Source organism: Jaculus jaculus, chromosome 3, assembly GCF_020740685.1.
Source record: "Jaculus jaculus isolate mJacJac1 chromosome 3, mJacJac1.mat.Y.cur, whole genome shotgun sequence".
Lineage (NCBI taxonomy): Eukaryota > Metazoa > Chordata > Mammalia > Rodentia > Dipodidae > Jaculus > Jaculus jaculus.
Genome location: NC_059104.1, coordinates 115,456,402 through 115,484,372, shown reverse-complemented (window position 1 = coordinate 115,484,372; position 27,971 = coordinate 115,456,402). Strand labels below are relative to the sequence as shown.

The 27,971-nt window shown below is 38.6% G+C and overlaps 1 protein-coding gene across 2 annotated transcripts in view; it reads right to left on the bottom strand.

The window, feature by feature from the left end:
• Trpc6 (transient receptor potential cation channel subfamily C member 6) overlaps positions 1–27,971 on the bottom strand; it is a 114,352-nt gene that overhangs the window by 31,768 nt on the left and 54,613 nt on the right. Inside the window, exons 1-4 of one of the 2 annotated variants that reach the window (XM_045146294.1) lie at positions 24,507–24,634; positions 15,984–16,758; positions 7,373–7,555; positions 5,327–5,491 (exon numbers count right to left, since the gene is read on the bottom strand). In XM_045146294.1, coding sequence (XP_045002229.1) covers positions 5,327–5,491; positions 7,373–7,555; positions 15,984–16,758; positions 24,507–24,511 — 1,128 coding nt within the window. In that variant the 5' untranslated portion in view covers positions 24,512–24,634. Of the gene's footprint in view, positions 1–5,326; positions 5,492–7,372; positions 7,556–15,983; positions 16,759–24,506; positions 24,635–27,971 lie in introns of those variants that run through there. The other variant, XM_004661912.3, reaches the window with a different exon arrangement.

Genomic DNA, 27,971 nt, shown 5'->3' with positions numbered 1-27,971 from the left:
ATTTCAACATTTTAAGTTCAGTTGGTACACTTCCTGAACTATGTGACTATCATATTCTTTATATGAAATGTGGGGTGAGAAAAGCTACCATGTCTCTATTAGTGCAATATTAATTTCTGTCTGAAATGCAGCCTAGGCAGAGGGAGTATCTAGACTCTAGAAGTCCTCTGGGCAGCCTCTAAGGTGAGTAAACCTTAATAACTATATGTAGATTGTTTTTCTTAGATGAGGGCTGTGGTGGTTTGATTCAGGTGTCCCCCATAAACTTAGGTGTTCTGAATGCTAGGAATTAACACTTCCTGGAGTCAGTGTATTGTTGGGGGTGGACTTCTGGGTGTTATAGCCAGTTTCCCCATGCCAGTGTTTGGCACACTCTCCTATTGCTATTGTCCACCTTATGTTGGCCAGGGGGTGATATCCACCCTCTGCTCATGCCATCATTTTCCCTGCCATTGTGGAGTTTCCCTCAAACCTGTAAGCCAAAATAAATCCTCTGTTTTCCCATGAGCTGTTCTTTGTTGGGTGATTTCTACCAGCAATGCAAACCTGACTGCAACAAGGGCCAATAGTAATAAACATTAATTTGTTTTTAATTTCTTTTTTCATGGTAATCTATGTATACAATTTCATTCTCTATTATTTATGTGAGATTTATCTTAATCCTATAGTAAAACAAATAAGATTTATTGTCAGATTCAATATCTTCCTCTTGGAAAACACAATTGTAAAACTGAAACAATTGTTTTAAATTCTCAATTGATCAGATTTTTGGGGGGAAGAATTGGATTAGGAGTAATTGATGTCAGTAGGGAAGTCCATGTTTATTGTAGTTCCAAAAGGAATACTACACAGCTCTCAATGATAAAATATCCCAACATGCAAGTAAGCATAACTTAACCTAAGATTAAATACATAGGAAAGCCATGAAGGAAGAAAAATGAGGTTGGGGCATAAAATTAAGTTAAAAAACAAAGATACTTGTATTAGAATTTACCACAAGTCAAATAACTCTTGTAGCTCAATTTAGCTGTCTCAGACATATGTACAAGCCAATGTCTATCATCCAGGGCAGTGCCTGATTATGCAGCACTCCTAACCTGGCATTTCTAACTTCTCCATTAGGTGACTTGCCCTTCAGCTACACTAATTCTTTGTTTGATTTTATTAAATATTAAGAACCTTGGGCTGGAGAGATGGCTTAGTGGTTAAGCACTTGCCTGTGAAGCCTGAAGACCCCGGGTTGAGGCTCGATTCCCTAGGACCCACCTTAGCCAGATGCACATCTGGATGCACGCATCTGGAATTCATTTGCAGTGGCTGGAGGCCCTGGTGCACCCATTCTCTATCTGCCTCTTTCTCTCTTTGTCTGTCACTCTCAAATAAGTAAACAAAAATAAACAAATTTTTTTAAAAAATATTAAGAACCTGAGCCAGGTGTGGTGGCACACACCTCTAATCCCAGCACTCAGGAGGCAGAGGTAGGAGGATTGCCATGAGTTTGTGGTCCCCCTGAAACTACATAGTGAATTCCAAGTCAGCCTGAGCTAGAGTGAGACACTACCTTGAAAAAAAAATTAAGCATTTGCTTCTCTTTTCCCAAAAGAAGTGGGACCTGAGGAGTGAAATGACCCTTCACATTTCACCAGGGCCTCAGCTGAAACCATAGAGGATTCTGGGAAATGAGCAAGGATGCTGCATTCTCAGTGAATCTGATATCACCACAAGGGTGAAGGAGATAGACACTGAGGACACTTGACACCTACCAAACCAGAGATCCAGAGGATCCTAAGAACCTGTCACTGAAATAGATTAAAACAACCCAACATGGCTCAGGGAATTTCATGGAAGTGGGGGTGGAAAGATTGAGAGAACTACAAGTTGGGAAATTATGCACCGACATTGCCTCTTCCCCATAACTGATGGCTACCCACACAATGCATGATTCACAATCCCCATGGGAATGAACTGCATTCCCAACTAGGAGGATCCCTTTGGGGGAGGGGAAGGGATGAAGGAAATGATCTTACCAACTTGTGCTATGGACACACTGACTGTGTCCATAACTAATAATACTTAATGAAAAGATTAAAATAAGTAAAGTAAAATGGGCATTGTGGCAAATCCTTTTAATCCCAGCACTTGGGAAACAAAGGTAAAAGGATTGCAGTTAGTTTGAAGTGAGCCCAGGGACACAGAGTGAATTCCAGGTCAGCCTGGACAAGAGTAAGGTATTTTTGAAAAAATACTAAAAAAAATTAACTCAATTGTACTAATGTTTAGTTATGAGCATGAAGGCACACACCTGTAGCTAACTGAGAAGTCTGGGGCAAGAGCAAGCCTAAGCTGTACAGTAAAACTATCTCAAACAGACAAACATAAAAAGACTAAGTTTAGGGCTGAATATGAGTGAAGTGCAATAGCATACATGTTTGAAAATGTCATGATGAAAATTATTATTTTGTGCATTAATTACAAAATTAATTTTAACATTAGAGTTTCTTTTTAAAAGCAAGTAAACAGGCAGGTAAATGAGAGAAAAAAAGTAGATTTAATTTTTTTTATTAATAATGAACTTTATTTGTTAAGAATTTTAATCAATATAAATGCAATGAAATAAAATATGTTTTGTCTTCTGCTACCATATCAAAAAAGATGAGCTTTCAGGAAGGTAAAGTAGTGTATTTGAATCCTTGTATCCTTTACATTTTATTGCAGGCAATTGAAAACTTGTTTCTTGTTTTTGTAGACAGTGTCTTGCTATGTAGCCTAGGCTGCCTTTGAACTCGAGATGCTCTTCACTCATTCTAAGTGCTAAAATTACTGACATGTACTACCATAACTGGCTATATATTTCTCTTCAAAACAAGGGAAGTTGGGTACCTCTCAGTGGATATTAGGAACTAAGATGAGTTGTTTGAGTAAGTCTTACCATTTATATATTCTGGGACATAAGAACATTTTTCAAAAATAACTATACATAGACAGGCTATGAAATAGATTGACTACTTTGTATACCTAGCTAATTATTGATGGGAAGCATTAAAATGCTTGCCTTTATTTATTTATTTATTTATTTTATTTTATTTTTTTTTTTTTTTTTGGTTTTTCGAGGTAGGGTCTCACTCTGGTCCAGGCTGACCTGGAATTCACTCTGTAGTCTCAGGGTGGCCTTGAACTCATGGCGATCCTCCTACCTCTGCCTCCCAAGTGCTGGGATTAAAGGCGTGTGCCACCACGCCCGGCTATGCTTGCCTTTAAATATTTTATTTTTATTTGTTCACCTATTATCAGCTTTAAGTAGAAACAGGGACTCTGCAACAATGTGTAATTCCTAAAATTTCATCTGTATCATTTCACAGATATATAGAAAAATCTAAAATTTTAAATAAAAGTATCAAATTTAGCCAAATCTATCTCCCTCTACTGAAAAAACAAATCAATTCTGTGATCTGTAAATAATGTTTATGCCCATCACTAATGGGAAGAATAACTGCCACTAAAGCAGATATTAGACATGAGAAAAAACCTGAATGATTCCCATTCAATTTGATTATTTGTCTTCATGTTTATAAATGAGGACTGAAAACATATGCCAGGAAAGAAAAGAAAACATGGCCAGAGAAGAAATAAGTGAAGGAAATCAGATTAATTAGGATTCAATTAAATTTGAGCAATGTGAAAATCTAGAGTGCCACAAACATCCCATACCAAACCCCATTCACCAGATGGCACCAGACCTTTGAATTCACTGGTTATGGGCAGGAATATTATTCAGTTTAGAAAAGAGATGATAATTTATCTGATCACAGAATGATATAGCAGGGATAATCTAGAAACTCCTTCCTACTTTTAATTCAGCTTTTTCTGAGGACTTGAGAAATGTTAGTAGAAGCAGAATGGACTACATACATAGATGTAGCTTTTGCAAAATAAAATTTGTCACTCCTATAAAAACTGGGGTTAGAACTTTCTAGAATAAAATCTGCATTGTAACTTTTATTTCTAATAAATATTACCATTATCATTTTGGGTTTGTCAGTAATGTCATATTTATATGAAATCAATTTTTGATCTTACACCTTTTAAGAGAAAAAAATTTAAGATGATGGATTTTAGTCTCATGAGAAAATAACACATTCCCAGAAGTTCCCTTCATCATAGCTAGAAACAATTAGGAAGCTCACACCAACTTGCCAGCAAGAGTCATTTTGAGAGAACCCTAAGTTTCTAAAGTGCCAACAATTTGCTTGGGAATGAGAAGACACTATGCTGGTAATGATGGCACACGTGTTGGCCCCATCCATTACAGATGTTGGAAATCATTCATGCACATGTCTAGGAAATACACTCTGATAGTTCTACTAATCACACAAATAGACAACCCAATCTGCTTCTCAGATTTGAGAGCTAACCAGCCTAGAAAAGTGGCATTAAAAATATAAAGAACAAGTCTGTTAGCAATGCAGACCACATTTCTGTGATTGTTAACAGAATGGCAGGTCAATCAATATTCATCAGGCCTGCCATGGTGTGACATATGTAAGACCAGCTCCTTGAGAGTCTAAGGCAAGAGGGATTGTAAGCTCAAGGCCTGCCTGCCTGGATTACACAGTGAGTTCCAACTTGGTGAGACACTTTCAAAATGAAAAATAAAAAAGAGGATTAGGGATATAGCTCAATTGTGGAGCATGAGCTAGGTGTATACAAAGTCTTGGGTTCCATTCTAACTACTAAAAAAAAGTATTCTTTCATCAAAAAGTTTAGACTAGGTTTCCAACAAATGCTCAGCAAACAGATTTTGCTAACAAGGGAGGTGATCAATGCTGTGGTGCTGTGGTGCATTTGTCCCTAATGCAAACATCCCTAACTGAAATGAGCATTACAGTAATGTTTACATGGCCATCCTTTAGTTAACTTTATCCAGTAACATTAACTTAAAATGAATACAAAACGTATCTCATCTCAAGTACGGCTCCCAGAGAAACAAGGAAGGGATAATTATCATCTCTTAAAATACCACTTGAATATCAACTTGATAACACTAGCTCTTCATTCCAATGTATATCTATGTACCTAGAGAAAAAAATAAAGGAAATAAACTAAAATAGCTACCGTTTTCTTGCACATATAAACAGTATTGCAGGTAAATATTCTCTTGTATTTTTTTCATTTCTCATAGAAGATAGGCATTATTTTTACAGTATTAACAGTAATGATTATATAAACCATGAGCTTCGGTGAGCTTTGCATCATAGAGCTAGGACTTTCCCTGGAGGGAAACACTGCCAGCAAATGATGGGGATGCAGGCTTCGCAGAGGTACCTACCTTGCTGCACGGAGCGCACCAGTAGATGAGAGCCAGGAAGGGAAGCCCGAAGGCCACAGCCAGGACCACGAGAAACTTGACCGCCATGGTCTGCTGCCTCAAGCCGGAGAGGTTCTCGTACCAGATGGAGAGGAGCTGTTGCTGGCAGTTTGGGTGAGCGACAAACTAGCAGGAAAATGGTAGGACACTTAACAGCCTCACTAGAGAAATGGCCAGCATCAATTATTTTTCAATGTTGTAATATTCAGTCCCATGCTTTTCCCAGGAGAATGCAGTTACAGTTGAAGAACAGACATAAGACATCTAGTATCAGGCACCATGTACAACCGTGATAGTTCTGACACAGGTTCTGATCTACAATGTATGAATTTGAATATTTCTATCTACCTTTGTGATGAATGGGTTTTCTTTCAAAGCCCTGAAAAAATGTAATGTTTCAAAATTTATTTAGTATTACAAAATTTGTTTAAATGCATTACAAAATCAAATTCCTAAAATTTAATTTTAAAAATTAATTTAAACATTACAAAATCAAAACACCTGGGCTAGAGAGATGGCTTAGCGGTTAAGTGCTCGCCTGTGAAGCCTAATGACCCTGGTTCAAGGCTTGACTCCCCAGGATCCACATTAGCCAGATGCACAAGGGGCGCACGCATCTGGAGTTTGTTTGCAGTGGCTGGAAGCCCTGGCGCGTCCATTCTCTCTTTCTCTCTCTCTCTCTCTCTCTCTGTCACTCTCAAATAAATAAAAATGAACAAAAAAATCAAAACACCTGAAATTTACTATTAGAAAAAGATCAATATTTTATACAAGTGCTCTTGTGATTTTTGTACTCTTTTCTTTTTACCAGAAAGAGCAAGATGAAGGTCCTATTAGTCCAGATGTCAAAATATTTTGAAAAGAAATATCCACGCCTTTCTTCCCCATTCTAAGTACAAACTTTTTAAAAGACACTCAATTTCTGCTTGTATAGCCTCCCTTCTGCCTATCCTCCTCTGCTGAGAGCTCCATTTAGTCTTATGCCAATACTCTTTCAATGAAAAAAACTCTAGATTTCATTTAAAATTTTTCAGAATGTTTTATTCTAAAATATTAAAATATTCACTTTTGCAAATGGTTCTATTATCTCTCTCTCTCTCTCTCTCTCTCTCTCTCTATCACACACACACACACACACACACACACACACATATATATATATATAAATTAAACTAGCCAATAGCCCAAAAGCAATCACCCCTAATATAAAATCATAGGAAAAAGACAAGTCATAAGAGAGTTCCAAATGAGTCTTGAGAATGCCTCACTTCAAAGATAATGGAAACAAGACTCATCTTGAGAACATCCACTGTGGATGGAAGTCTCATACACTGTTGATGTAGAGAAGCTGATGAACCTTTGGGAAGGGAACCTACTGAATTGTTTTCTATGTGCACTTGTGCCCGTGTGTGTGTGTGTGTGTGTGTGTGTGTGTGTGTGTGTGTGTGTACCACAGGTTGACATGGAGTGCTTGTCTCACTCACTCACTTATTTTTTATGGCTTTTACATGGGTGCTGAGGATTTGAACTCCAGCCCTCAAGGCGTGCTAAGCCAGCACTTGACTGACTGAGTCATTTCCCCAGCCCCTTCAATAATTTGTAAGGCTTTCATCCCTAAGAAAGCAGTCAAAGGAGTAGGAGCCACAGGATTAAGACAGAAGCTAAACATTATCCCACAAAGACATGGCTGAAGGGATTCAAATGTACTAAAGAAGGAACCGAAGGCATTGGCTCCAAGTTGGAAAACAAATACTAATGGGAAAACAGAATGGCATCTGGAACACTGTCATAGGTAGTGCCATTGTTACATCATCTAAGGGATGTGTCAAACACTGTGATGTTTGTATGAATAATCTTCTGTTTTAAAGGCTAACATGTAGCACAGGTTAAATTCTCATAGGATTTATTGCACATCTGCCTGATGAAACTGCTAATTAGCAATCTCTGTCCTTATTGAGCACTTCTAAGAACTAAAATGAGGAAAATGGGCTTCATGCCTGACCTTACTTTTTTTACTTCATATTTAATCGCAAGTTTTAACCGGCTGAGATTTGGACGGTCATGGTCCCCGGCATGGCGTGTTTCCACATCCCCGTTCAGGATGGCCTCCACTTCTTCCGTGTTTCTGCACAGATCAAGGAGTCCAACCACAAAATCTTTGCACTGCATCGACAGCTTTTTGTAGTCATTCTAGGAAGGGTAGGGAAAAATAAAGATGAGGAGAAAGTTGCTCTCTTGGCCATGTTCAGAGCAGACTTTTTCAAAGACTTGAGAGATTGCATATTTCAAGAGAAAAAAAAATCTGTTTTTCCTTTTAGTGTCCCTTTTTTGTTTTTGGTTTCAAACAAAATCTCACACTGTAGCCCAAGATGGTCTGGAGCTTTATTATGTAACCCAGACTGGTCTTGAACCAGCTGTAGTCTGACTGCCTCAGCATCCCAAGTGTTGGAATTACAGGTATGAGCAACAGTATCTGGCTTAGTTTACTATTTTTCTTTAACATGCTTCAAGTTCTGTTGTATTACTGACCTCTAGAATATTTTACTGTCAAAATATTTTTCCTCATACTCTTAAAAACATTTAAATTTGCCCAAACCATTGCCAAATATATTTTAAATGATCAAGCTATGCCAAACTCACCAGCTGATTCAGGAAAAACATAATCATCTTTTTTTTTTTTTTTTTTTTTTTTGAATTAGGGTTTGCTGTAGCCCATGCTGACCTGGAATTCACTATTCAGTCTCAGGGTGGCTTCAAACTCACAGCAATCCTCCTACCTCTGCCTCCTGAGTGCTGGGATTAAAGGTGTGTGCCACCACACCTGTCCATAACCATCTTTTTGAACAGTGAAAGCATGTGCATTGCACACATCTTTTCCTATATAGTTGCAATTTCACCAGCTAGGTGCACAATATATATTTGCTAGATTTTTGAAAGATTTTAATAAGCTTGGGACATACTTGGAATACTTGGTATACATGGGAATTAGAACATTTACAAAGGTATTAGAGAAAAGCAAGCACTTTTCTTTTGTGGGTTATTTTTTGTGGTTTTGTTTGTTTGTTTTTGTTAGACATTGTCTCATGTAGCCCATGTGAGTCTAGAACCTCCTTCATCACCTGAGATGCTCAGATTATAGATGCTAACCACAATACCCAGTTTATTAATTATCTTTTAAACAAATTGTTATTGAAAAACTTCATGTGCCATGCATAGGGTCAAAATATAAGACCTACATATAAATTCTACAAGTAGAGATTCTTCTCTTTAGAAATGAAAGTTTGGACAAACATCATGGTGCACACCTATACTCCTAATACTAAAAAAAAAAAAAAAAAAAAGGTGAGTTCCAGCTCAGTTTTGGATACATAGTGATACCTAACCCCCAAAAATGTTTAATGAGAATGCTTTCATTGTATTTTTATTGTTACAGTAACACAGCATTCTGTTGGGAAGAGTTCATTTCAGGTCATATTCAAATGACCATTAAGGTGTACCAACCTTCCCTGTAGTATCTATTCATCTTCACTCAGAATTTTTCATGGCTCCTTCCTCATTATTTTCTTATAAATAAGGTCATGTATAGCTCAATGTTACTAGCTATTAGCTAGAGCTGCTGTGTTGACATTATCTCTGATCTTCATGATAATCTCACCAAGGGTAAATCATGTTTCCAAAATCATGTGGCTACTAAATGTTGACTTTAAACCTAAATCTGTTTGCCCTGAAACAATTCTCTTCATCAAGAATGATTTCTTACTTTGATTTTGGAAATAAATGGGGGGACCAATAGGATAAGTGCTATTTACATCTAAGTTTCTAACAAAAAAATAATTTCCTCAGCTCCTAAACCCAGCTTTGCAGATTCAAAATTAGTTGTCCCCCCATAATGTAATATACATTGAAAAAAAAAAACCTTAGACTTATCTAAAGAAGAAAATGCTAGAGAAATATGAGTGGTTTGGGATGTCAGTCAATAAGTCAGTATTTGAGGGAAGTCACTCTGGAGTATAGCTTCAAACTGGATATGTGTAAAGGCCTTCATAAAACATGCCACCTGACCCTCACTGCATTTTAATGATTGCTAAGCCCATCACCCTTGCAAACTGCAGTCCAAACAACTTAGTTGAGAGCAGCTCAGTCTACTTCTCAACAGATGTTTGATCAGATAATGTAAACAGGGTAAGAAGGAAACAACTTCCCCCTTTCATAAACAGTTAGGGTGAGCTATAATATTGTACACTCTAGTATCATAGTTAGGATGCTGGGCTTTTTGAGATGCATGTACTGTAATTAAATTCCAGCTCTTCCCTTTATTATCCATATGATGCTAAAGAAGTTAAAAACCACTGTTTGAGGATGGTGCTATTTTCATTCTCTTTCTGAAAATGAGAAAACAGGCTTGGCCAGAATTTAGAGGTGTTAAAGAGATCATGCCTGCAAAATAATTTGCATGGACTGAGAATTGATTAAATATTTAATAAAGTATAATTATTTTACTTGAAATGTCAAAGGCAAGAGCTAGAGACAGTCCATCTGTGGACATTCCAACATTCCAATGAGTTATAACAAAATGTAATAACCCCGGCTTCACTTGTAAATATATGAAAGCTCTTTAAAAGGTGACAAAATATTTTTCAGTATAATGAAAGTCATGATCAGGACCTCCACTGTATTTAATATCTGAACCTAGTTTTTTCCCAGTTCATTGCTAATTTTCAGTGCATTCTAAGCAAAAGTGCCTAGTTTGTAAAAGAAGACAGAAAAAGATCCTTTCAGAAACAAATGTTCATTCAACATAAGTCCATTTATAACTGTTTTTATTTTTTCAGTTCTCTCCAATTGACATGTCAACTCTGAAAATGAATAGGAGAAAGCAGCACATTAGTCAGCCTGTGGTGCCATGATCTTGGTTCCTTGAGAGGAAAAACAAAGTTGATAGGTAGACTTAAATCTAGGACATGTCTTTGGTTCACACACTATACCACACACTAATAAATTAGAAATGGTGCTGTCTGATTCAAGACTGAAAAGAGTTAGTGATCTAACAACAGAATAGGGTTTAGAGGCTATAAAAAAGGTGACAACATCCTTGTTAAAATTTCCCTTTCAAATATCATCATAAAATCCTTGGATTTTACATAGTTGAAGAAATGGTAAAATGTATAATTTTAATCTGTTTCTTTTCTATATAAAGAATGAAATTTACCTCTCAGAAATGAACAAGGAAAAATACACAGCTTGGTTCTTAGTAATCAAATGACAGGCTTTGGATTAGGGCTGATTCTAGACTTCACCTAGAACTGAATCACTTACATTTAAATAATAAAAAAGTACCTTAACCTGGGTGTGGTGGTGCATGCCTTTAATCACAGCACTCCGGAGGCAGAGGTAGGAGGACTGCCATGAGTTTGAGGCTACCCTGAGACTCCATAATGAATTCCAGGTCAGCCTGGGCTACAGTGAAACCTTACCTTGAAAAAAAGCCAAAAAAAAAAAATGTACCTTAAAGACAATTTTATTTGTTTCTTTGAATTTGAGACAGAGTCTCATTAGTTAGCCTAAGCTGTTTTCAACCTTACAATATTCTTGCTTCAGCTTCTAATTAGAGCTATGCCCTATCATGCCCTAAAATATTCTCAACATTCAACTTCTGGACATACCATTAGCCAGAAAGAAGAGCATCTCAAATAGGCACAGCAGAAAAGATTAGTGAGGTCAGCCCTTTTAATATTGACTTTAAATGTTTCCAGAACTCAGAATTTTCACAGGTTACTTATGATCCATGAGTAAAGCCTTTCTGTGACTTCTTTGAGACTGTGTATATGTCTTATAAAAAAAAAAAACTGTTCTTTAAAAAATATGACAAGAAATTTTTATCTTAACTCATATCACTCTCTGTTAGATTTTATTTCATAAAATCTTAAATAATGTCTATGTCTTATTAACAAAGGCTAAAAATAAACAACATTCACTTGGCTGCCATACTAAGTAGTTGTAAACTACAAACACACATACACACACACTTTTTTCTTTCATTAAAAGAGAGCAAAAGTGGGGCTGGAGAGATGGCTTAGCGGTTAAGCGCTTGCCTGTGAAGCCTAAGGACCCCGGTTCGAGGCTCGGTTCCCCAGGTCCCACGTTAGCCAGATGCACAAGGGGGCGCACGCATCTGGAGTTCATTTGCAGAGGCTGGAAGCCCTGGCGCGCCCATTCTCTCTCTCTCCCTCTACCTGTCTTTCTCTCTGTGTCTGTCGCTCTCAAATAAATAAATAAATAATTTAAAAAAAAAAAGAGAGAGCAAAAGTGTAAAAACTATTAACATCACTAAAAATGCATCCTAATATAATTGTATGTCATAACCAGCTCTAAGGCAATGGTGACAGACACTGGTCAGTCAAAACTCACTAAAGCAGAAATCCAGAGGCTACAGAGAAATCAACACTGCATTAGACTACTAACAGGGAACACTGAGGAAGAGGGGCTGAAAGATTGAAGGAGCCACGCAGTGAGCAGGAGTGCCCTTAGGCATAATCCACCCCACCCCTCCCCAACAGAGACTAAGGCATTTATGAGCCAACAGTGAATACCAACAACCCTACTAAGGACAAAAACCTATTATATTAGGAATCTAATTAAAATTTAAAATATTACTGTATTAGGAATCACATGTGTGAAGGAAACTAAAGCAGAACTACAAATTCCAAGCTACAAGAGAAAGAGAAAAGCCATGACTAGTATGGAGACTAAAAGGCTGTATACTTATTTTTTAAATAGGTGATAGTAAGTAACAAGTCGTTACAGCACTGTAATCCCTTGCATAGATCTGAAGGACAGATTTAAGATTTATCTTTTAAAATGGAAAAGAGAACACAAGCAAAACCTTCCTTTGAACATACTTAACAAAATACAGGAAAAAAATCGATAGCAATGTTTTTCAATATCAATTTTTAAATATTTTATTAATTATTTATTTGACTGAGAAAGAGGAAGAGAGAGAGAGAATGGGTGCACCAGGGCCTCCAGACACTGCAAACAGACTCCGGACACATGTGCCGACTTGTACATCTGGCTTACGTGGGTCCTAGGGAATTGAACCGGGGTCCTTTGGCTTTGCAGGCAAATGCCTTAACAGCTTTGCCATCCCTCCAGCCCTCAATATCAATTTTTAAATGAGCTGCAATGTTTCTAATTTGAAGGAGCTGGAAAGATTCTTTGCAGCAAATACAATCTCTCAGGTCTTTATGAGGCAGACCAGACCTGAAATTCCAGTCTCTGAGAATTATTTTTACTTCCTGAAACTTTAAGAATCTTGATTATTATTATTAAAAGAAAACTAGAATGATATGTTGCAAGATATTTGCCATGTGTAATATATGTCAGTCTCTATTTCTTGTGAGCAAAGTTAGGAATCATTTTTAATTTTCTTCTTTGTTTTTATAATATTATTTTCTAATGTGGCTATATTTTATTTCAAAGTAAGAGGGGAGTTATTTTAAAAGAAGACACAGACCTGAGAAGAAGCCTGGTCAGGGACAGGGTTATACAGCTGTGTAAGCTGTGTGAGATGTGGTCATGCCCGGCTCTCTACATGACTGCTGCTGAGTCAACCTCAGGGCAAATCAGGCCCTCTCAGGCCCTCACACTCAACAAGGGCTCTTACCCATTAAGCCATCTGCCCAGCCTCAGATGCCAGTTTTATACTATGTGAAGTTACATAAGTGAACATGAGGGTTATGAAAAACTGGGCAACAATAAAAGGCATCTGGATACACAATGAGCAAAGGTGAATTCTAAATTAAATGTGTAATAAACTCAAGGTGTTTCTTGAAGCATTTGTCCATGTTGCATCATGTGAGGTCATGGCAGGCCTGCTTTCAAACACACAGCATGCACACTTTGCACTGAATGTGCTATCACACCACATAATGCCAATAAACCTTGCCCAGATTCAAGACTATTGTATGTTATCAACTGTAGTATTTTTACTATTAGTAAAAAAAATTCTCTGGTTTTATAGAAAAATAATGGCTTAATTATGGAAAATAGAAGCTTAATATTTTCCTACCAACAGTCCTCAACATGTAAGTATCAAATTAGTCTATTTTTGTCCTATGTACTTATGCAAAATGTTTGTCTCAGGAGCGACAATTAAATTGTGAAATAACAACCAAGAAAAACCACTGAAGATCTCTATCCTCTAATATCAAATATTAAGCCAAATTTTTATTTTTATGTGAAAATAAGTAAGCATACCTCTCTCATTAGTATGTAGTTTGCTTTTGTCTTTTTTTAAAAAAAATTATTTATCTATTTGAGAGAGACAGGAAGAAAGAGGCAGACAGAGAGCAAGTATGGGTGTGCCAGGGTCTCCTGCCACTGCAAAGGGACTTCAGATATATGCACCACTTTGGGCATCTGGTTTTACATGGGTACTAAAGAATCCAACATTGGCCTTTGGGCTTTGCAAGCAAGTGCCTTTAACCACCTCTACCTTTGACTTTAATAAATGAAAAAGTTATATGTATACCAACTAATTGTTTAAATTAATTTATGATTTATTACTAGTTAATAATTGATTAGAATAACTATTTTATAAACCTATATAGCCAGGTCATAAAAAACTTTTTCAATCAAAAGGAGTCATAATTGAAAAAAGTTGAAATAGCCCTGGTTGACTTTCTGAACAAGTGCTAAGAACAGTGTAACTGGAAGAGAAAGCATAAATGGGCTGTGTATACATGACTAGGAAGTGTGTAATGAACAAGGAAAGGAATATCTGCATCTCTAATTCCTCATGATCCACACTTTTCAGTGCATAAAGGAAGAGCAGAAAGTTCACATATGGGCTAAATGCTCTTCTTTCGACCTTTGAACCAATTGCCCTTTCCTTACCCCATGAGGCCTTGCCTAATATGACAGTCATTCCATACAGGTCTTTTCTTTCATTAGATTATACATTTATACTGACTTTGATTTTTTTTTTTTTACCATATTTGTATCCTCACACACACACAAAAAAGGAATGAACGAATGAACAAGTAAAGAAGGTAACAGTCTTAAGGGGTTAGAGAAATGTGTACACAAAGATACTGAAGAGACAGAGAGTTTGGAAACCCAGGTAGTGAAATTACACAAAAATTAAATGCAAATTTAAAAGTTAACATTCATCAGATCTTATTATTTATTTGTGTAGTCTCACTCTAGCCCAGGTAGACCTGAATTCACTATGTAGTCTCAGGGTGGCTTCAAGTTCATGGCATTCCTCCTACTTCTGCCTCCCAAGTACTGGGATTAAAGGCATGTGCCACCACACCTGGCAACATTCGCCAATTTTTGAAGAATGTATATTAAATGGGATCTGCAAAATTCTGAGTCCTAGGATGCCAAAATCAGAAAATCAGAAAGGAATTTGAGACAGGATGGGAAAGGGCCATGTGTTTGTCCTGCCTACAGTGCTGGTTGACACCTAGCTGAAGGAAAAGCCTTGGCCTCTAACCTGGGAGCCAAGCACACAGAGGTATTTTCCTTCTCCCTTCTCAGGAGACATGGCCCTATAACAGTTGGGCACATGACTTCCCATGTGGAGAGCAGCACTGTGCATTTGGTGATAGTGCCACCAAGAAGCTGAGCAGGAGAGATGGGACTGCAATCCCCCAAGGTGTATATTTTTCAGACCAGCTTATTGAAGCACATGGAACATAGAAAATATATCATTATGTGCTTATGTAGAACACTGAATCAGATGGACCCAACCTGATCCTGAGCCACAGATAGTTTTGTGAACAATTGCAGTACATAGCAGAAAAAGATGAGCACAACCCTGGAGGGAGTTTAGAAGTGTGGAGAGCTGATCTTCGGGTAGGACTCCAAGCTTCAATCCTCTCCAAATGCAGTGAAACCCGTGGACAATGATGGGGTTGATGCTTTCCTTTGCAGGAGTTGGACCTCAGCTTCACCAGCCTCCCAACATGGACTGAAAACCTGTGGCTCTCTAGGAATGCTCTGGACCTCCACTACTAGATTGGGACTGCTGCACCATCCAGTCTTGTGAACAGAGCGGCTACCAGCTTCTCTGACTTTCCAGCCTGCATCCAGCCTTATGGACAGAGCAGGTACTGACTCCATCCTGCAGACAGCTATTGTGTGACTTCAAACCCATATTCTGTAGGTTTACTTAGTAAATGCCATTTATGATACAAATAATGTGTTTTTGTTTCTGTTCCTCTAGAGAACTGTATTGACTAATACAGATTAGACAATAAATGCAAAACATCTAGCAGGAAGTACATCATTGCTAAATGGTTGTAATTACAACTTTGACTACAATAAGGAGCTTGTTAAGTAACAAACATAACAATACCAAGTGCCCACAGTCATTAGCACGTCATGGAAACTTGTAAATACAACCTGGACTTGGACTCATTCATTTTTTCTCTCCTTCCCAGCCTTCCAAAGTCCTATTTGTTGCTCCATGTACACCTGAAATGCCCTTCCTGGAAACTTTGCTGAAGCCTGGTGGGAATCAGATGTCTCTTTCTCTGAACTACTACAGCACATGGTTTATAGCCGTGCCGATCAGCGGCATCTAGCCATGTCCCTGCTGTCAATAACCTACCTTGAACTCTTTCTCAATGTTGGCCAGCACTGCCAGCTCGTTGCTCAGTTCTAAGGCCGTCATAACTGGATCTTCACTAGAAAGTGACAGGTAAGCTGGACTTGCCAGCCCTTTATAGGCATTAATCCTAGATCTGGAGTGGCTAAAAGAATCATGCTTTTGTTTCTGGTTGCATTCAGTGCACTTGCAGAAATAATCATGAGGCCGTTCAATGCGAGCTCCCTTCCGCAAAAGAGTGTGCACAATCTCATATTCTTGGCAGTGGGCAGCCAGGATAATTGGAGTCACATCATGGGAGAACCGTGTCCCATCTTCATCATATGCATAAAAATCATCTTGCTGTAGTTCAGACTGGCTAGGACTTGTGGCTAACCTCTTCCCTTCAGCAAAAGCTGGATGGTTGAGAATTGCTTCCACAATCCGAACATAACCTTTACTAATAGCTAGAAGCAAAGCATCCCCAACCCGAGACAGATTTTCTTTTTTGAGAAGCAGTTCTGTAATTTCCAGGTGCTCATTGGCTACTGCCAATTGCAAGGCATTCTGGCCCATGTAATCCACACAGTTAACATTGAGGGAGAGACACTCTTCCAACATCTTGCGCACCACTGGGATGTTCCCATATTCAGCTGCATCCAAAAACCGTTCCTCTTCAATAGATAGGCTTGTGGAGTGGTCATTGAACATGTATGCTGGTCCTCGATTAGCTAGTCTTCTCCCCTTCTCACGAAGAATTGTCTGCCGCCGGTGAGTCAGTCTGTTTTCATTGCCCCGGCTGCAATCAAACAGAAAGATGGTGAAGAAATCATATTAAGAGCGCTTATGAATGCCAAATGACCTACCATTCATCTAATGCAATCTTCAAGTATATTAGATGTTGTCTCAGCATCTCTAGACTTACTATTTTGTAAAATGAAGATTTTTTTTTTTTGATAATGAGTTCCAAGAACTTCTCCTTTAAGAAAACCAACCATTTCACAGATCTTGGCATTCCAGTTATGGGTGAGACTGCCAATTGCCACAATTTTTCTGTTCCAGTTACATAGAGATTACTTGTATTTTCCAAATGGAGATGGTAAAGAGTTTAGAAAGACTAACTTTCTTACATATAATTGAAACTAACATGACAAAGAACATGAAACAATTTTTTAAATATATTTTTTAATTAATTAATTATTTATTTATTTGAGAGCGACAGACACAGAGAGAAAAACAGATAGAGGGAGAGAGAGAGAATGGGCACACCAGGGCTTCCAGCCTCTGCAAACGAACTCCAGACGCGTGCGCCCCCTTGTGCATCTGGCTAACGTGGGACCTGGGGGACCGAGCCTCGTACCAGGGTCCTTAGGCTTCATAGGCAAGCGCTTAACCGCTAAGCCATCTTTCCAGCCCACGAAACCATTTTTAAAAGGCAGACACAATACTAAATTCTCTCATCTTCACTATTTGTTGATTCCTCACTATGCCAGGTTAAAGACCAGGAAAATCAATGACAAAAAAATATATAAATATTTTTTCTGTCCTTTTTTGCATAGGCACATGGTGTATGTGCATGTATTTGTGTGTACATTTGTGTTTGCATGTGTGTGCATAAGTGTGTGTGTGTGTGTGTGTGTGTGTGCGCACGCACAGAGGCCAGAGGTCAACATTGGGTATCCTTCAATTACTTTCCACCTCTTTACTGAGATAGGGTCTCTCACTGAACCTGAAGTTTACTGATTTGACTAGTCTAGCTAGCCAGTTTTCCCCACAAATTTACCTGTCTCCTTTCTAAGCACTGGATTACAAGTGTGCACCACCACATCCAGCATTTATATGGTGCTGGGGATCAGATGTGAGTCTTCTTGCTTACATGGCAAGCACTTTACTGATTGAGCTATCGCCTCAGACCATCAGTCCTTTAAATCATATAGTCTTAAGGGAGAACCCAGCATATTTTCCCATCATTGGCTGTTTAGCTATAGGGATAAGCCTGTAGTGGGACATCTACCCAACTTTTGAGAGAAAATGGCATGTTGAAATTGAAAGCAGGAGGGAAGATAAGAGAATATGTGTTTGTAAGAGTGAGCTTGAAAAATTCTACTTCCTAAAAGGCAGACCAAATGGCTGAACCTTCAGTAGACCCTTACAGGAAACACCTGAACCACAAGACACTGGAGAGGGTAGGATAAAGTCTAAGCTAAATCTTCTACATCTCCCCTCACTCCCTCTCCCCCTCCCCCTTCTCTCTCTCTCCTCTCTAACTCTTGTATATTAGTTATATTTTTCCTCATTTTCTTAGTGGGCACTGACCTGTAACCCCCACTACCAGCATGGGGCTATCATCCACAATGAGCTTTTGATCAGAGAAACATACAAGGTTTCCTAAAAGAATGATAGACTTCTGTCCAAGTACGTGATGACCCACCAAAAGTCAGTGGTAAGACCCTATTGCTGAAGACTCCATATGCAACTGACACATAAAATGGAAAGGCATGGCTGGAAGCCAGGAGAGAGTCAGTCCCCAGAGAGTCAGCACGTCTAGTGCCAGAAGGTGCTACATGGGCGACTGGGGGAAATGACCAATATCTGTCCAAGCAACTCATGGTCTAACCTACTTACACAAATAACCTGGTGTGATGCCCACACAAGTGCAATAGTGGCACACAGCCATGGTGGGGAACCAACTGCTCTTGATTTGGCTAACTGATACCCTCAGTGGTACGGGACCCATAGCTGGAGCTGGAAAACAAGTCAGAACCGTATCCAAACATAAGCCCACTCTCCAATATCAAGCTACCATCAATCATGGGGTACAAGAGGGCCTACACCTATTAAACTCTCTATAAAGAAAGTGTTATCTCAATTTTCTGGTTGCTAACTTACTCTCTGTTGGAGAATCTGCTTCTCTTTTTCAGATAGATGCAGATCCTAAGGAGAGAGCTGCCCCATCATATCTCAAAGGGGGCCTGACTGAAACTAAGGAAAATTGGCGAAACAAGCAAGGGTGCTGTTTTCCTGATGAACCGGATATCAGCACAAAGGGTAAGGAGACCAACACAGAGAAAAATCAACTCCTACCAAACCAGAGAGCCAGAGCCTCAGTGGCCCCCAACACCTCATCACTGAAGCAGACCAAAAATGAACCCAACATGGCTTAGGGAAATTTTGCAGAAGAGGGGGTGGAAAGAATGTCAAAGTCACATGTTGGGTCATGATATGCAGAGACATTTATCGTACCAGTTACTGTGGGCTAACTCCACAATGTACGACCCCTTTACATCAACAAGAAGGGGCCATTGGGAGGGGGTAGGTCGTGGATGAGCCTAAACAATGCTACCAAACTGCCTGTATTTGCTGAAAAGAAAACTAATAAATTAAAAAATAAAAAATAAATAAATAGAAATAAAGGCATGTGCCACCATAAAAAAAAAAAGAGTGAGCTTGAGATGGAATGTAGACAGGAAGATTCTCCACCAGAGGAATCAGCTGCATACCAATGGCAGACCTCAGTAACAGAGACAATTAAATCTCTGTCACCCTAACAGCCACTGAATACTGGGAAAAGTCATGATCAAGAAATTTGATGGGAAAGAAAACAACTAGGACATCTGTTAAAGAGGTGATTTAAGAATACTTTTCTGGGCTGGAGAGATGGCTTAGCGGTTAAGCTCTTGCCTGTGAAGCCTAAGGACCCCGGTTCGAGGCTCGGTTCCCCAGGTCCCACGTTAGCCAGATGCACAAGGGGGCGCACGCATCTGGAGTTCATTTGCAGAGGCTGGAAGCCCTGGCGCGCCCATTCTCTCTCTCTCCCTCTATTTGTCTTTCTCTCTGTGTCTGTCGCTCTCAAATAACTAAAAATTAAAAAAAAAAAAGAATACTTTTCTATAGATGGTAGCGGACACTGAGGAGTTTCAGGAACTCATCAAAACTGAAAGTAAGAGATGTTTGAGAGTGAAATGCTAAATGAGAAACTTCTATCTAGCCCTCCAAAACTCAGTGAACATTGCAAAAGAGGGGAAGAACAAATATAAGAGTGGGAAGGAGTGTTTTGGACCTCTGGACATGAAGTGACTGGTGCATTCATGACCCCACAGAAGTTGTCATTACCCCCAAAAGAGCTGCACCCAGCAAAATTATGGCATGGAGAGCAGACGGGGACAGAAGGAATGAGATAAAGCAGAGGAAGGTCCTCAGTGGAATGTGGGTGGAAGAGAGGGAACACAAGGATAGTGGGCGTGATCAAATGACAGCACATTCATGTCCTCAAGTTCTCAATTTAGAGGGAAAAAAGGGGGCCTACTTGGCAAGAGGAGGGTGCTCAATGGCATTGTGGCAGGAGATGCCTTCCAAGCCAGTGTATCCCTTCTTAAATGGTAAGCTAAAATTAACATTCCCTCCCTTAAGTTGCCTCTTGTCAGGGATTTGGCCAACAGCACAAGAAAAGTAACTAATGCATCATTCTAACTTTACTTCCTCTTTTCTCCCTTCTCCATTCCCTCTTCATCTCATGGCTTAAATATTGGTACCATTGCCTATAAGCTACAGATCCCCCAACCAAAACCCTAGAGCTCTTGCTCTGAACCTCCTCAGGAACTGAAGTAAAGCACACATGTGTCTTCTGAGGCAGGTTAACTCCAGGACTGCTTACAAACCACTATGTCTGTCACTGTAATTGAGGCCCCACTCAAGCTATGATCTGATCTGAACCAGTGGTGCATACTGTTGATAAATTCACATTGTCTTTGAATCTTTCTCTATCTATCAGTCAGGGGATACTTTATGTTTTGCTTTTATATTGCTTGTTTTCTGTAATCTAGGTCTTCCTGGTTTGTTTTTTAACTGAAAAGTTTATTGTACAGCTATAATCAGGTTTTATTATGGCATTTCACATACAATTTTTTGTTCCCCTTCTCTCCTCTTTGTCCTCTTCTCCTTATAGCCTCCTACCACAGTCTCTGTTTCTTCTTTGTTCTAATAGAATACTTCTTCCTCTAGAGGACTGAGGAAGTACAAAGGGGAGGCAAATTTTTGAGATGATTGACATCTAAACATAAATATTATCACCAAACTCAATTGATAGTTTGGCTGATAATAGTTCTAAATGTCTTGGATCTGTTAGACTCTAGGTTTTATAACTACGATTGAGATCTATGGTGAACTTTGGATTCCCTTTTTCGTCTCTATTGCTCTAAAATTATATAATTTCTTCTTGGAGGGAGTCCTTTTTGCTTCCATAGTCCTAAGCACCCTTTAAACATAATGTCTGTGGAAGAGGATTGCGGGTTGTTATTCTGGACTTATTTCTTAGGTAATTTTACTTCCCCCTTTTCAGCATTCTATTTCTGAAACTCCTGATTTTTGAATCTTGGACATTCCAAATTAGCCCTTTAATTTTATTACACTGTCTTTCTTCTTTCTTTTATTTGTGTGATAGGATACATAGTGCGGTATATTATTGTGGCATATGTGCACGGATATGTAGATACATGTACTGTAAACATGCATGTGGAGGACAGAGGAGACCTCCATGTGCCCTTTTCATCCACATACTTCAGAAAGACAGGGTACTTCTCTCAACTCAGAGCCACTATATTTGCTTAGTGAGCCTCAGCAATTCTCTTATATCTGTCCCACCCAGATTGGGGTTATAGAAATGCATAAATATCTGTATAGATTCTAAGGAGTCAAATTTCAGTGATCTCAGGCCCTCCAAGATTCTCACATTTAAACAGCAATCATTCTTAGCGACTGGGCCATCTCCCCAGGTGGTCTTTCTAATTTCTAATTATATATACTTGCATCTTATTCTGGGAAGATTCTTCAACTTTATTCTCTCATATATCTATTCAATTTTTTTCTGCCACAATACTTTGAATTTTTTAAACAATTTCTTCAAATACTTTTTTTAGTATAGTTTTTTCTCTCTCTGGAGACATTAATGTTATATAAAACCAGCTCACAGTTCAGACAACTTACTCCTAAGTTACTTTTTATATTTGTTTTGGGCTCTGTATTTTATCAGTTGTCTCACAAATGGGTAGTGAGCCTTAGATGATGGTCTTTTCCATTTTTAAAGAACTACTTCCTGGGCTGGAGAAATGGCTTAGCGGTTAAGTGCTTGCCTGTGAAGCCTAAGGACCCGGTTCAAGGCTCGATTCCCCAGGACTCATGTTAGCCAGATGCACAAGGGGGTGCATGTGTCTGGAGTTCATTTGCAGTGGCTGGAAGCCCTGGCATGCCCACTATCCTCTCCCTCTCTCTTTTTCTCTCTCTCTCTCCCTCTCTCTCTGCCTCTTTCTATCTCTGTCTGTCGTTCTCAAATAAACAAATAAAAATAAACAACAAAAAAAATTTTTAAAAGAACTACTTCCTTGACTATGTCTTTTAACGAAGCATAACTTCCCAAGCTAATTGCGAGAAAAGGTGCTGTTGAGTGTGAATGATGTTGCTGGAACAGTAACATGATTTTCGAGTTAGCAGGATGGGTGAGGCAGTACAGACAGGGGAGCCACCAAGGTTTATCACAGGAACACTTATCCATCTTCTTCCTTTTGAACTTCTCAACCCTCTTCCTTTCTCTGTCATTTACTAAGCTTCCAATAACCCCCTGGAGTTTTACTTCCTCCCTTCTATACTTACTAATCTCCACTATTTCTCCTATAGACAAAAAGGCATTCATGATTGGGGAAGCGAAAAAGTGTCAGCTGAAATAAATAGTAAGAATGATTTGAAAAAGAAATATAAAATTAAAAGACAACTGGGGGCTGGAGAGATGGCTTAGTGGTTAAGGTGCATGCCTGTGAAACCTCTAAGGACCCAAGTTCAAGTCTCTAGGTCCTACAGAAGTCAGATGCACAGGGTGGCACATGCATCTGGAGTTCGTTTGCAGTAGCTAGAGGCCCTAGTGTGCCCATACACACACACACACTCTCTCTCTCTCTCTCCCTTTCTCTCTTTCTCTCTAATAAGTAAATAATATCTTTTAAGTTTTTTTTTTTTAAATGGAGACAACTGGGCTAGAATCAGATAATTTATAAAAATGCAGTAAAAGTACTATGAGTGAGAATTTACAATAGAAGTTATCTTGTAACTTTAAAAAAAAAAAACAATAATAGGAAAGTGACATAGTCCAGTCCAAAATACCAAAAAATCAAAAACCAAGCTGATTTTTGTTCCTTTTTATCCATTTGAATAGGAGAAATAATTATTCTATCTTCTCTAAAAGGATTTCTTTCAGTGTAAGTCAAAGTTATGAATGTGAAAAGCACTTAAATTCAGAGTTCATTGTTTTTCACGCTCTTGGGAATAGTATATGCACTTAAAAAATAAGGATGCTAGGTCTTTACCATCTTTCAATTACTATTCAAGTGAAAGACCCATAAAAAAGTCAAGAGCTGTGATGGTAATTGGTATTAAGTGGCCTGTCTCTTTAAAGAAAAACAATATGATCAGCAAGTTGTATCTCAATTTTTAATTGGTTCTCAAAATTTTATTTTTTCATACGGTACTTCTAAAGTTTCATTGAGCTATAAAAAGCATTAATTGTGATATCTTTATTTTAACTTGATAAAATAATAAGTTATTAGTTTAATGTTCATGTATTTGAAATAGCAAGTTCTATCTCAGCAAGGCACTAATCCTAAGAACACATTCTCTATCTTTCTCAACGCTGCCTCTCCTACTTAGGACTCTCTAAAAGAACAGCAAAGACATTGGGGGGGGGGGGAATATATTCCATTTTTAAGCATCTGTCTTAACTGTTGTGCCACAATTTTTTTAATGTAGTGACATAAATTCAGATAGAGTTTTATTAAAAAACCTAGACCACCATTTCCTCAACATTGTATCAATAGAAACACCAAATGCAGGATGTCGATATGTGCGCTTGCTAAAATAACAAATTCATGCACAATGGAATAGTCCTCTGCATGGGAGCATGGTGGAGGGCAAGCTGCCTCTGCTACTAGGACAAAATGCATTCTCTGCTGCGCTCAGCTCTTCCTCAACTGCAGCCTCATGAAGCAACAAAAGACTGTGTTTTGTGTTTTTTGTCACGAGTGGTGTTGCTTCAGTTCTGACTTTCAATGTAAATCTGTAATATGTAAAACAACTTTTAAAATAACAAATAAATCAGACCTTTCAGGAAATAAAGTAGATATTAGTAGACCCCACTGTCTCTCTGAAAATAGGTTTTATGAAGCTGCTTGTGGAATTGTACATTAATACCAGCATAACCTAGATATATCACCTTTTTGGAAAAAGAACAACTCAGACCACAGCACCATGTCAACAAAACAGGTATTTTCATTTTAGCTAAAGAGTAATTTTGCACAATTAGCTCTTATATTTAAAAATATGTATTAAGAAATTATCATCACTTACTCAGCTACATTTAGGTTGCTTAAAAGTTTAGTAACATAAATTTTCATGGTTGCATTTTGAAAATTTATTTCATTACAATATGTAAATACCATTTCAAAGAAAGTTTGTCCAGTGACACTCAAATATCTATTAGGTCATAAAAATCAGGTTTTAACATACCTCATTTCCCTGCGTCTTTTCTCTGGCAAAATAGCGCCTGTAGCACCAGATAGTGGGAGATGGAATAATTCATCTCTATTGAAAATGCCAGCAACACAAATTAGCTGCTGAATAGAATGGACTGTGTGCTGAACCCCAGAGCATGTGTGGTAATTTTCTCTACTTCCTGTTCCAGTATGATGCGCTTTTATCAGTTGGAGCTGCTACCATGCAAACTAAGCCCCAGATTAAGTGCTCAGCTCAACTTCTTATTTTTGTTTTAAAATTCTTGCAAGTGTGTGAATTAAAGTATAATTCTACTAAAGCAAAAGAATTATAAATAAAAGTCCTCAAGATTAGACTGTAGATTCATTTTAGGAAAATTGAAATAAAGAAAATACCAGAATCAATATTTTATTGCATGCACAATTATTCATAGTAAAAATTGGATATGTAGAGACTGATAATCCATACACACAGCCAGCTGGAAGACCAGGTAAGCAGGATGAATGACAGGAGTAGTTTTATTCTAATAAATAATTCTACGTCTATTTTGATTATGTCTATTCAATTTATGGACATGTACCCTAGCCCCCCCCCCCCCGTGTGTTTGGGGAAGCACTAAGCATTAAACTAAGGCTTTCCACATACCCATGGGAGCAAGTGCTACTTTCTTTTGTTCACCACTGACTTCGCCACTCTTAGCACAATAGCACGCTAATAGCTCTCAGTACATAACTGCCAAATGCATGTATCCCTTCTGTCAAAGGAAGAAAGTTCATAGCCACTTAACACTCAAATGGAAGACCTGTGAAATAAGCCAAGAACTGTGAGGGTAATTGGTGTTAAGTGGCTATGTCCCCTATTAACCCGAAAGCTAATCACTACAATGTGCAATGCTCCAACAAAGAAACAAAACAGCTTGAGCCACAGCACATCCTGCTGTACGTATGTAGTGTCTCATGTTCATCTCCATTAAACAAGTTCTGTCAGAAATAAAGGAATGAATGTGAAAGGCATATATTCTAATGCTGTCAGTTTGGATTTTCTCATGCTTAAGGGCAGACTCATATCTTCCCAGGTGCCCTGCTGCCCCTACCTGATCTTTTTATTTAAATATATTTATTTATTTGCAAGCATAGAGATAGATACACACAGAGACACAGAAAGAGTATGGGTCCATCAAGGACTCTAGCCACTGATGCATACGCCAATTTGTGCATTTAGCATATGTGTGTACTAGGGAATTGAACTGGGTTATTAGGCTTTACTGAGCCATCTCTCCAGCCCCTCTGCCTGATCTTGGCATTGCACTAAGAACATGACCACTGCTCTTCACAGTGCACTGTCGAATTTCTCTAGCTTCTAGATAGATTTCTAGGTAGATGTTCTTTATTTAAGTTGGCTTTGATTTCCCCATGAAGTCTTTTCATTTCACTGAATCCTAACTTTCTGTTTGACTGGTCACACTGCCTTTGTCCTTCATGGGCAAGATGATCAGAGTCTCAGCTGTCTGTCACTTTAAATTGAAAAACAGCAAAAGTGTAACTAGAAAAATATCTTGTGCACTTTAAATATTTGTTGTTTGCTTTTTTTTATCAACAGACCTCTTGTTTGAATAAATTAAAAACCCAACTATAAGAGAATGAAAACATGAGTAAATCCTGGCAGTTATAGAAACCCGTATTTTTTTTAAATGTTTTATTTATTTATTTATTTATTTGAGAGCAACAGACACAGAGAGAAAGACAGATAGAGGGAGAGAGAGAGAGAATGGGCGCGCCAGGGCTTCCAGCTTCTGCAAACGAACTCCAGACGCGTGCGCCCCCTTGTGCATCTGGCTAACGTGGGACCTGGGGAACCGAGCCTTGAACCGGGGTCCTTAGGCTACACAGGCAAGCGCTTAACCGCTAAGCCATCTCTCCAGCCCAGAAACCCATATTTTTATAAAACAGCTATATCTGATTGAGGTCCTTCTTTGTTAGCCTCTAGTTTGAAGTTTAGTTTATATCGTGTGTCATGTCTCCCTTCTCTGAAAGGCTCTTTAGTGGATTTCTGGGCACAGGCATTTATTTTTTTATCTATTTTAATAGAAGACTCTTGGGAATATTAAAATTTTTAAGTATAATATAAGCAAAATGGGTCCAAATTATCTCAACAAATGGAGAAGTTTAGGCTCCTTGCTTCTGTTATCAACACTTGTCATGGTCCTATGTTATTTTTTCCATTCCACAAATAATTTCTATATATGACAGATTGCAGGCAGGAAAGAGTGTACTTAAATTTCATAGATTTTAGTGAAAGGACTTTTGAAGTTTGTGGACAGGAGCTAGGGAATTCCAACATGGCACCATGAAATGTAGGCACAAGTATAAAGGGACTTGAGGAGTGAAGCAAGGTCACTATACGGCAACAGTGGCAACTCAAGGAGCAATCTAGGAATCACTCTTTCCTTGTGGCCTCTGACATCCATAGGTGCCTCCCACAGTTTGAAACAAGCCCAGAATCATGGAACAAATGAGCCCACTGATGCAGCCCAAACAAATATACCTTGATATTGTCCCCCAACACAGGATGCAAAGGATGGAGCCACGGGACCAGGACATGTAAGCTTACAGCATTCATTACAAGCTCCATAGTGAACTTGACTTTGTCATGATAGTTATCAGAAAATGCTGATAGAGACATATGCACTGAGAAAACAGTAGGTGAATTTTACAAGGAGTCCATGATGTGTCAATACTTTTCACATTTCTGAAGTTATTTTTCCTTTCCATAAACTCTGTCAGGAAAGACACCCATATTCAAGTTAAGACAGCTCCATTATCATTTCTTTAATGAGCCAGAAGCTAAATTCATCCTCTGAATTTCAAGCTGACATTCATGTGAAGCTCTGGATGAGTAACTTGGATTCTTAGGCTGAGGAGAAGGGGAGTCTGATGTCTGATTCACAGATGTGCTGGAAATGGCTATGAAGAGCCAAGCTGCAGCTATTGGTTCCAGAGAGGTACTAGTAAAGCACACATGAATAACCAGTCTGGAGCATGTTGTCACCTCCACTATGAGGGCTGGATTCAAGTGTCCACTACAGATACTTCAGTCTACAAGAAACTGTCCTGGGCCAGAGAGTACAGTCTAGAGAAAGATAAAACCAAAGCATGCAATACATAAATTTCTTTGATTGTCAAAGTTTCACAATGATTTTCTTTTCTGATCAGGTATGTTTTTATTTTTTTATGATTTTACCAATTTTATACATGTATACACAGTGCAATTTGATCCCTCCACTCACCCTGTCCCCTTCCCTCCCCATCCCACTAAAATTTTCCAACTGCATTCTATCTCACTTCCCATCCTACTTTCAGGTCTTGTTTACTGTATTTTTTGACTGACTGATTTAAATTAGGGTGTCTTGCATAATCAGGAATGTGAAGCTATTTACTGGAGAATCGACAATCCTCTAGTAGCAACAGTCCTAAAAGGACA